The sequence below is a fragment of the Myotis yumanensis genome, unplaced genomic scaffold, assembly GCF_028538775.1.
Source record: "Myotis yumanensis isolate MYYU_CA2020_CCGP unplaced genomic scaffold, mMyoYum1.0.hap1 SCAF_2, whole genome shotgun sequence".
Lineage (NCBI taxonomy): Eukaryota > Metazoa > Chordata > Mammalia > Chiroptera > Vespertilionidae > Myotis > Myotis yumanensis.
In genome coordinates, this window is record NW_027223753.1 from 54438241 (window position 1) to 54449909 (window position 11669).

General features: G+C 41.6%; 1 protein-coding gene across 1 annotated transcript in view; it reads left to right on the forward strand.

Annotated features, from left to right (window-relative positions):
* TNNI3K (TNNI3 interacting kinase) overlaps positions 1–6804 on the forward strand; it is a 296569-nt gene extending 289765 nt beyond the window's left edge. The window contains exons 25-26 of the mRNA XM_070405387.1: positions 2545–2624; positions 6288–6804. Coding sequence (XP_070261488.1) covers positions 2545–2624; positions 6288–6364 — 157 coding nt within the window. The 3' untranslated portion in view covers positions 6365–6804. The remainder of the gene's footprint in view (positions 1–2544; positions 2625–6287) is intronic.
* Positions 6805–11669: the final 4865 nt, after the last annotated feature.

The window sequence follows — 11669 nt, forward strand, 5'->3', positions numbered from 1 at the left end:
TGGGGGGCGGTGTATAATGCAAGATACACACAAGGAGGATTGGATTTCAGAGGAATTTGAACATTAGCCTGAGGAACTACAGTGGGGGAAGGTGTGTGCATGGTAAGATTTTTGTCACAGGAAAACCTTGTGAAGGGAGGATTGAGTGACTGAAGAGAAGGACATCACTTAGGGATCTATTAGTTAATTAAATCATTCAAAAACTAATTTTTTTCATGTCTTCTGTGTTCCAGGCACTGTTCAGAGTGTTGAATATGTAGCAGAAAATAGGGAGACAAGATAGACAAGGCTTCCAATCTCATTTTGTAAAAGAATATGGACAGTATGTAAATAACTGGATAAATAAGCAAGATAATTTTATGGAATTCTGAAAGAAAGAAAGAAGTTGATGTGATGTGATGGAAAGTGACCATAGGCAGAGGATGGCCACTTTGGAATGGTGGTCAGGGAAGACCTCTCTGAGGAGGTGACATTCCAACTGAGGCCTGGATGGCAGAGGAGCCAGGCATGGGCGAAGGCAGGACAAGGTCCAGCCAAACAGGATTTGGGTTCATCTAGCATTCCAAGCAGAGTCAATGCAAAAGCTCTGGTTTGAGAAGGAGCTTGGAGAGTTGATGGGACAGAAAGGATCCCCAAAAGAAGTCCTTAGCACAAGCTGGGGAGTGGTGTACCCGCAGAGGCCTTGTCGAGGAGGGTAAAGCATTTGCATTGTATTCTAAATGAACTGGGAAGCCAACGCAAGGTTTTCAGTAGGCAATAGCTTAATCTGTTGTATATTTTGAAAAGGTCACTCTGCATAGTGCACAGAGATGCATTTTAAGGGGACAGAAGTTAAAGCAAGAAGATTAATTAGGAGCCAAATTGAAGAAGTCCAGACAAGAAAGAGATTATATGGCCTAGACCTTGAGGGAAGAGAGAGATGGATAGACTAAGGTTACATTTTGGAGGCAGAGCTAAAACGTTTTGACTTAGGTGAGAGATGTGAGAAAAAGGTACCAAGGATGATTCCAAAAATTTTGGCTTAAGTAACTGAATGATGCAGTGGCAGGAATTGAGATGGAGAGAAGTGGCTTGGGGACAGGATATTAAGACTTCTGCTGTGGACATTGTGAGGGTAGTCCTGGAGATAACTATGCAGCTTATTTGAGAATGCTGAAATGTGTATAAGACAGATGGATACAAGACAGATACCTAAGTAACTGACCGATGTGATGAAATATTAGTGTGAGAGTTTTGATAACTTTAGGTTTTGAGTCTGAAAAAGTGGGAAGGTGGCAATGCCATGAATCAAAATGATGAAAGGGTAAGAAGAGTGTGGGGAAAAGAAGGATTAATAAAGGCCAGGAATCTGGAAGAAATTCCCTTTTGAATAGTGGATCAGCACACATGCTTTGGAATATGAGAAACTTGGGTTTGAATTCTACATGAGCCATTTATCAAACCTGTGTGCTATTCAATTGCTCCATCCTCAGTTTTCTAATCTATAAAAGGATAAAACAATTTGATAATGATAAGGTAATGATAAAAATTAAATGAGATTATGTATGTATGTAAATGATTAGTACATAGGAAGCATGCGGCATATATTATTGTCACGCTCTTTTAATTGCCACCACAACAATAGTAATACCTTCTGGGATGTATTTGATTTATATCGGTTATTACTAAGATAATAATGTGGTTATTAGTTCCTTTAAAGTAAGCCTTGCAAGCATATTAACCCAGATTTTAGATTCAGTGCTCCTTTTTGTTATATTTAATTATTAAAACAAACTCAAAATTATTTAGGTACTTATCCCATCTAAATAAACTGAGGGTCAGAAAGAGTGACATGCCCAAGGTTACAGCTGGGAATTCTAGCCTACCTGGAGGAGCCAGGACTCACACTAGATCTGACTTCCTCCAAATACAGTAGCCCTCACTCCCTCTTATCCACAGGAGACACATTCCAAGATCCTCCATGGATGCCTGAAATCATAGATAGTACCAAACCCTACATATACTATGTGTTTTTCCTATATATACATACTTAGGATAACATTTACACTACTCTTGCACTTTGGGGCTATTTAAGTAAAACAGGGGTTACTTGAGACAAATACTGGGATACTGCGACAGTAGATCTAATAACCAAGATGGCTACTAAGTGGATAAGGAGAGGGTAGCATATATTGTATTACTGAGGAATTCTACTCCAAGTCATATTCCTTGGGTAAGTGGTTATACTGGACAAATGGATGATTCAAGTTAAGATTCATAGATTGTTTATTTCTTGACTTTTCCATTTAATACTTTTATACTGTGTTTGACCATGGGTCACTGCAACCATGCATGGGAAGCAAAATCATGTACGGTATATGGGGGGACCACTGAAATTCTGAACCTTCCCCTGTATTGGTAAAAAAAAACACTTTTGTTTTCGTTTGCCAGTTCTCTGGGATCTATGCTGAATGAAAAAAAAAATCTGTTTTATAAAAATGTTCTTAGCAAACCACCACCATGGTTTTCACAGTGTGAAACAGTGCATCTCCTTGAATTTTCCAGTGCTGGGCAGCATTCCCCTCAGGGCCTGTCTTTGGAGGAGATGAAGAGAAACCTTCAGTTCTCACCTGTTGACAAATATGGTAAGTGTACACATTCTTCAGACTAATTAAGGAAACTGCCCGGGAAGGTGATACCTATTTGATAACGAGGGGGGAAATTTCTGTTTTGTAATAACTAGAAATGAAGGTCGCTTTTAAAATATTACAAAAGTGCAAAGTTTGATCTTGAAGTTGTATAATTCTACCTTTACCTTTGAGTTTAATAATGTGTGAGAGTGTGTGTGTATATACATGTGTAAGTGTGTGTGCAAGTGTATGGGAAAATGTACAACCTTCTTAGGGAAATCATCTCCTGCATCCCGTGACATTTCAAACATACCGTGTTGCCGCTTGATCGAGTCCATGCCTCTGAGCCCCACATCACAGGGGTGTAGGGAGGGAAGAAAAAAACAAGAGAGATGAGTTTCTGCACTTACATCATATGTTGGGGGAGTGCTTCCCCTTTAACAAGCACCCAAGGGTAAAAGGTACACCCAGCCATTTCCTCAAAAAGGTGGAGAGGAAGTAAGAGCCTCACTGATGAGATCCATTTTGCACAGGACTGCTTTAAAAGGAATTAATAAAGCTCTTTGAAATCGTTAACACAGTCCTATGCAGGCCCCTGAAGCCAGAGGGTGGACAATCGCCCTTATCATCAGCTGCCATATGAATGTGCTGGGCCCGTGACGTCCTTCTTCCAACCTCTAAGCCTGAGAGGCTCTGCATTATTTGGAATGTTAGCTCAACGGGCTCATTTATTCATGGGAACTTCCTCTGACAATATGGAGGACTGAAAAAAAAAAAAAGTATGTCAGTTAAAGAGATCAGGTTTATTCCAAGCACTGGGTTTGGGCAAGAATAAGTTGGATGGCGTGTTCCCAGTGTTGTGATTTAGATGGCAATAGAGCCCGGAGGCCCTCAGCTTTGGGATCCTCACCAACGCACCCCATCTGCAGAGTATCGCTACCTCAGGCATTGGGAAGCTTTTAAGACACAGAGGGGAGAATTATTCTGGATAGATGCAGACTAACTATGTGGGAACACATTCAAGGAAAGAAACATTGTGCTTCTGCTCCCAACACATGCACAGAATGCAACTGGGTGCTTTTTATCATCAATTTTACTACACAATTGGCCAGTCCAGTAACAGGGAAGATGTTCTCTGAGTGTTACATGTTTGATAGATATAATATCATGTTCTCAAACTTTTACAGATGGGACTGTACAACCACAGAATATAGGGCACCTCATGAAATGTACGCTTTGACCAGGAGTCTTTCCTTTCATGATAGAGTTTCAAGATGAAGCATCTCTTTGATTCAATGATCTGTTTCTTACAGGAATAAGACTTGGAGTAGAATTCCACAAGATGGAGAAATAAGACAAAGGGATGCAATAGTACAAAAGTTGCATTTTTCTATGCCTATCTGTACCAAGGGTAAAAGAAAACATGAGGGTATTTAGATGGAGTGGGAGCCCCGGTAGACAAAGAAGATATATTTACTGCCCTCCCCTAGGAACATCAGACTGTGCAAGGAAGAACCCTCTAATTGCCCTCCATTTCCACTTCATAAACCTGTTGTGGTATAACAGAAACTTTATGAACTGTTTCTTCTCCTCTGCCCCACACCTCAAAGAACAGGGCTAGAGTTCACCCTAAAGTAACAGGACATGTGCAGACATGGTTCAGTCTTTTCCTAAAGCCTGTGGTCAGATTTCACTTGGGTGCCCCTTACGCTGAGTGGCTACCCAAGAGCAGCAAATCTGCCCCTCAACTCTGGCAATGACAGCTTCAGTAATAAGTGACGACACCCATGCCCTGCTGATTTCGCTGCCCCTCCCTGGAGGAGAGCTTGCCCACACTGGAGGGAGGTGCGCTCACTATCAGATTTCCATTGGAGTGATGTGGGGAGAGAGGCATGGAGCATTGCAAGGCAGTAAAATCCCTTGTGGTACATCAAAGGTTGATTACAGTAATAAAAGGATTACGACCTTATTAACACATCTATCCATGCCCGAATGCAGTCACAGTTTCAGGCTGGACAAAAGGAATATTTTTGCTCTAGGGCAGTGATGGTGAACCTATGACACGCGTGTCAGAGGTGACACTCGAACTCATTTTTTTGGTTGATTTTTCTTTCTTAAATGGTATTTAAATATATAAAATACATATCAAAAATATAAGTCTTTGTTTTACTATGGTTGCAAATATAAAAAAACTTCTATATGTGACACAGCACCAGAGTTAAGTTAGGGTTTTTCAAAATGCTGACACGTTGAACTCAAAAGGTTCGCCATCACTGCTGTAGGGTGTCTATTTTGTTCGAGTCCACCCAGAATTAGGACTCAGGAATGTGTGTCCTGCTTCCCCTCATCTCAGCCGGGGCCAGCCCCACTGAAGGCCGGTCCACAGCAGCAGCAGCAGCTATGGCTTTCCTCACAGGAGAGTTTATATGCTGCTTAAGAGATTCTGACAGAGATCTTTCTTATGAAAATAAATGCGCCTATCCAGCTGCATATTGCTAGACGTCTTGATGCAAATGTAGATGGCTGAGTCCTGAAAACTCCGCTATCAAAGGGGAGCGAAAACAGCAATAGGTATTGACAAATGTGCCCATTTCCCCAGAAGCAATGAATAGCTTCCTCGCTAGGAATGCAAAGGTAACTGCTTCCCTGCCTTGCCCTGAGTCCTCTAACATAGAGGCCAGATCCTGAGCCACTAGCTCATGTTCTGGACACACCCAGGTCTATTGCTTCCATGAGCATCAAATGCCACTGGTTTTTAGACCTAAGTATTAACATCCACTTAAAAATTGGGCTCTTAGCTCTGCCTGTTTAGCTCCATGGTGGAGCATCAACCTATGAACCAGAGGTCATGGTTCAATTCTGGTCCGGTCCGGGCACATGCCTGGGTTGCAGGCTCCATCCCCAGTAGGGGGCATGCAGGAGGCAACCGATCAATTATTCTCTTTCATCATTGAGATTTTTATCTCTCTCTCTCTCTCTCTCTCTCTCTCTCTTTCTCTTTCTCTCCCCCTTCCTCTTTGAAATCAATAAAAACATATATATTTAAAAAAAGAAAAAAATTTTAGGCTCTTAGGTAGGAAAAAACAAACCAGAGCCAACCTACTCCAGAGAATGTCTCTTTCCTTTATCCCTACTGCCATCTCCACCTTCCCTTTTTAGCCATAGTTTTGTAGTGCTCACTCTGAATCAGACCCTGTACTGATTGACTTATGTGCCTTACCAACCTTATGAGTAAGTACTACTCTTTCTCCCATTTACAGATAAAGACATGGAGACTTAGAAAGGTTAAGTTGACAAACATCCCAGAACCAGTAAATAGGGAAGCCATTGTTTAAACCCAGACTTGCCTGCCATGGAAGCCCATGTTTTTAGCCACCATGATACAACATCTTTCTGAACTGTACCCTTCTTTATTCCAAACTCAACATGCCATCTTGCCAGCTTGGATCCAAAGCAGACAGCTAGCATGTATGTTCCTCTGGTCTCAGCTCTCTGTTTTCATTTTAAAATTTGCTTTTGTTTTACAACTGCTTGCCAGCAACCCTTGTCTGGACTCTGTATCCATGAACCAGGAGAAGCTGCCTGGCAGCTGTGCATGGCACTGGGTGAGGCTGGTGGAGAATAATGGGGAGATGGACTCAAAGGCCAGGTAACAGCTGAACTTCTTTTCTCACGCAGGCTACGTGTCCGATCCCATGAGCCCGATGCATTTGTATTCTTGCCGGAATAGTGGCAGCTTTGAGGACAGCAGCTGACAACATTCTGCATAGACCTAAGGAGAGAGTTCCCCCCAGACAGACACAGCAGTTTCAACCATTGCAGACTTGCTTCCAAATAGAATATTTTACCCTCTAAAATCTCCTTAAATTTGCTTGTTTACACCAGTCCTATTTAATTCCCTACCACAAGTTGGGCTTTGGATCCGTAGCCAAGGAATGAAATGCAAAAGAACCAAGACAGAATGTACTTGAAGAATTGGTTTTAATTTTGCAAGTGAAAAAACAAATGTATGTTGTTACTTGGAGATGGGGCCTAAATCTGTGGTGGGCACAATTGTTTCCCTAGACTGAATTATGTAGACTTGTGTTTGAGAGGCATGGGTTTGATTTCTTAGAATATTGTTTATTTTCTTATCTCGTTATGTTACTTTTAGTGTCCAGCTTGGTGATTAAAGATTCTTTGGTGGCATATAAAATTGGTTCAGAAGTGTGTTTCATTCCCACAAGACTGCTACTAAGTATACCTTCTTTTAGACATATTGGTAGAAAAAAAGCCATGACCTTCAGATAAAGAAACTTGCATAAATATAACACAACTATTTAGCCTCCTTTTCTACATCTTCCCAAGTTCTCTGTGCTCTGTTTGGTCAACCTGTTGCCGTCAGAGCAAGGTGTCATAAATGCAATTGGTACAATTATGAGACTGGCCCACAAATTCAAACCTGCCATTCACACAGAGTCTGACTTAAAGTCTGCCTTCAGAAAATGAGAACTCTGCTCTCCATGCTTATTTCAACCAGAAGACAGAACTGCTTCCACCAAACAAAATAGTTTTGCCATTGAAATACAGACTTGGAAAAATAACAGGGAGGAAACCTTAAAAATTCAGTGTGTTGAGTATAGCTTTTAATATACATTTGCCAATGATACATCTAATAAGATTAGTGAAGGAAGATTGGGTGTCCTCTAAACCAAGGTTTCTAGATATCAGCATGATTGACATTGTGGAGGGGATCATCCTTTGTGGGCTCTTCTATGCACTGTGGGATGTTTAATGGCTTTCTGGCTTCTACCCCACCCAGATTCCAGTAACAGCTCCCTTAAAGTGCAACAACCAAAACTGTCTCCAGATGATTCTAAACGTGCCCTGTTGGACAAAATTGTCCCAGGTTGGGAACCACTGCTCTAAATCCTGAGAGGACAACTAGGGGCTCGAAGAGCAATACAGAACCTGACTCTGACTGGCTGCATCTAGGCAAATCTGCCTTTTCCTCCTCCTGACTAATGTGGGCTCATTTACAAATGGAACTGAATAGAAGTGCTGATGGTTCCTTCCTGGTGTGTGGCAAGTTCCTTCATCCTCCCCTCCACCAATTAGAAAACAGGTTTCTGCCCAGCCGGTGTGGCTCAGTGGTTGAGTGTTGACCTATGAAACAGGAGGTCATGGTTTGATTCCTGGTCAGGGCACATGCCCAGGTTGTGGGCTCGATCCCCAGTAGGGGGTGTGCAGGAGTCAGTCGACCAATGATTCTCTTTCTTCACTGATGTTTCTCTCTCCCTTCTACTCTGAAATTAATAAAAATATGTTTTAAAAAAATAGGTTTCTTGAGGGCCATTTCTATCAGAATAGTAATTCTGCCTCTAAATCCCTCTAAGCTATTTCTTATGACCTCTGGTTGCAAAGTCAAAAGTCCCCACATGTTCTGAATAGTTTCTGGATAGCCCAATGTGAGTCCAGGGGAAGAGGTTAAAACCATGGGACTTCTAGTTAGATGTGTCCATTTGTTAGCCCCCAACCTTTTTATTTCCCCACCCAATTATTATAGTCACAGGTACTCAATCTGCCATGCCAGTTGCCAAGGGGCTTTATAATAAGCAGGAATGAGGACCCTTAAATGGCCATGAGGCATAAAGCCTCTGGCAATGACAGAAAAGAGGGTAAGGGGGGGATGGGTAAAGAGCGCAGCTCCTCCTCTATTTCTCTACATTCACAGCAAGGGGAACAAACAAAAAATAAACAAATGGGACTACATCAAACTAAAGAGATTTTGCACAGCAAAGGAAACCATCAACAAAATGAAAAGACAACCTACTGAATGAGAAAACATATTTGCCAATGATACATCTTGATAAGGGGTTAATATCCAAAATTTATAATCTATAGTAATAAAAGCATAATATGCTAATTATACTGGATGTCTTTCAGGACTACCTCCAGACAAAGCAGGGGCTGTGAGAGAAGTCTGGGTCCCGGGTGCCAGAGGGAAGCTGGTGCCAGCAGCCGGGGGAAGAAAGGCCTACTCTCGCATGAATTTCATGCATTGGGCCTCTAGTGAACTTATAAAACTCAACACACACACACACACACACAAACAAACAACCCAAAACACCACAATTCAATTAAAATATGAGTAGGGGACCTGAATAGACACTTCTTCAAAGAGGATATATAGAAGGCCAATAGACATATAAAAAGATCCTCAATGTCACTAATCATCAGAAAAATGCAAATTAAAATCTCACACCTGTCAGAATGGCTATCATCAATAAATCCACAAGCAACAAGTGTTGGCAAGGATGTGCAGTAAAGAGAACCCTTGTGCACTCTTGGTGGGAATGCAAACTGGTACAGCCACTGAGGAAAGTAGTATGGAGTTACCTCAAAAAATTAAAAATTGAACTGCCTTATGACTCAGCAATTCCAATTCTGGGAATTTATCTGAAAAAACTGGAAACACTAATTTGAAAGAATATCCGAACCCCTATTGTCATTGCAGCATTATTTACAATAGCTAAGATTTGGAAGCAGCCCAGGTGTCCATCAGTAGATGAGTGGGGGGAAAAAGCTGTGGTACATTTACACCATGGAATACTATTCTTCCTAAATTTTACCCTTTGCAACAGCATGGATAGACCTTATTTCATGCTAAGTGAAATAAGCCAGTCAGAGAAGGACATATGATTTCATTCATATGTAGAATTTAATGAACAAAGTGAACTATCAAGCAAAGTAGAGACACACTCAGAGAATAAGCAGACAGTTTCTGGTGGGGTGAATGTTATGGGAGGTGGAGGGGTTGAGCAAAAAGAAAAAAAAAGAAAGAAAACTCATAAATATGGATAACAGTGTGGTGACTGCAGGGGAAGGGGGTGGATGGAGGTGGAAGAGGGCATAAAGATGATAAATAGTGATGGAGAAGATAAAAATCTACACTAATAAAAGAGAAAGATGCAAATAGACCGTATCTTTGTGACGCCCACCAGCCAATCAGGAATGAGTATGCAAATTAACCCAACCAAGATGGAGGGTTGATTTGCATACACAGGCACCAAGTGGCCTGGAACGGAGCCATGGCAACAATGCAGGTGTTCCACACCGCCCCAGCCATTCTGGGCCTCTGGGCAGTGTGGGAAGGTGGAAAGGTGGCTCTAGCCAGAGCAAAGGCAGTGCCGGCAGCCAGGGGAAGGAAGGCCCATTCTTGCATGAATCTTTGTGCATCGGGCCTCTAGTATTAAGTAACAAATAAATAAAGAAAGAAATAAACAAACCTTTTTTCTGTATACTAAAAAATAAATACCTACATTCATACTACTTTAACTAAAAGACTCACTGCATATGGAATGCTGAATGTGTGTATAATCAGGACAGTGCTATATAATCAGGACAGTGTGTATAATCAGAACCAGGTGTCCTCCCAGGGTCTCATTGGATGGAGGTCATATCAGAGGAAGGACTGTTGGCTTCTGAAATACCCCTCTTATAGAGGAGAATTTTCTAGAGAAATTTTGTTAGGCTCTATTTCTTTGTTTTCTTTAATTAGCCACCTCCTCTCTCCACACTGTATTTCCTTATGTTGCTGCTTCCCTCTGGCTCTTGTCTTGTCAGGTATCTGCAAATAATGAGACTAATGTGTCCTGATTACTGAGAAAGGGAACTTTTCACAGACACCAACCAGTAGCTCATAAACCCTTTTCATTACTGTACCGTTAATGGGGCCAGGGATCATCTTAGAGCTTGTCTCAGAACCATGGGTTTTTTGTGTGTGTGTGTGTTTTTTCTCCTTGCTGAAAAGTGTCTCACTAATTGCTTTCTTTTTCGGCTGGTAAAATGAACTTCTATGGTCATGTTTTTGCATGCTTAGCACATTAAATTTTTTTTCCATGTGCATGCAGCACTGAGCTCACTTAGATGTTCAATTAGCTATAATTGTAAGCCAAATTACAGCAGCACCAGGAAAGAGTTATTCCAACAGAGTGATTATTTGGGTTAAATTATTTCCAAAGCTGACATTTCCCTGGGAAAGGGTGGGGGAGGGGGCGGGGAGTAGAATGCTAGTGGTAGGAGGAAAGGCAAGTACTAGATAATCCATCTCAAAGAAAAAACCTGATTCATTCTCTCTCTCTCTCTCTCTCTCTCTCTTTCTCTCTCTCTCTCATCTCTGTCTCTCTCTTGCTGTCTTCTTTTCCTTAATTTCCTCCCAACCTCCCTCCCTCGCTCCTTCCCTCTCTTCCTACCCTTCTCCCTCCCTTTCTCCTTCCTTCCTTCCTCCTCTATCTTGAAAAATAAGCATTGGCTTTGGAATCACCCAGACCTTCTATAATAGTTGTGTGACTTTGGGCACATTCCCTAACCCATCTAAGCTCCAGTATTTTTATCTGTAAGATGGTGATAATGAAATGTAGCTTACAGAGTTGCAAATACTATAAAGTGCTTTGTACAATTTCTGGCATATCACAGCAGATATCGTTGCAAATGCTGGTGTTGTTCATTATTACTATTAAATCATCACGCAGCCAAAGAGATAGACATTTTATTTCTCGTGGGCAAATAACCATTAACGTGCTTAAAAACCCCACATTTGCAAATAACAAGCTGCCAAGCTTATACTTCTGAGGCCATCTGAGCCAAGATCCAGCAGCCTTAGGTAGCAACGTCTTATTGACACCTGATATAAAACCAGAAGAGACGTCTAATCCAGAAAGAATTCCCCAAGCAAGGGAGGTGTTAAGTAAAAATAGAAAGAAAACATTTATTGAGCACCTACTGTGTGGCAGGAGCTGTTTTAGATGATTTTAAGTGAATTATTTCACTTAGTTCTCTGAATATCTCTGGAATGGGAGAATTATACTTTTCCAGTGAGTAAAGTAATGGATCTGAGTGTACAATGGAGTCGGGTTTCCAAACGAGTTTGCCTTCCTCGGTATCCATGGTTTGCTCACCACCAAGGGCTGCCTCCATTGTGAAGGAGGAAAGAGAATAAAAATAGCCACTGTTCACAATCCAGAATCGGGGTAAAAGCAAACAGCCCTGCGGTCCTGAGGAAAATGCGGGAGTTACCCT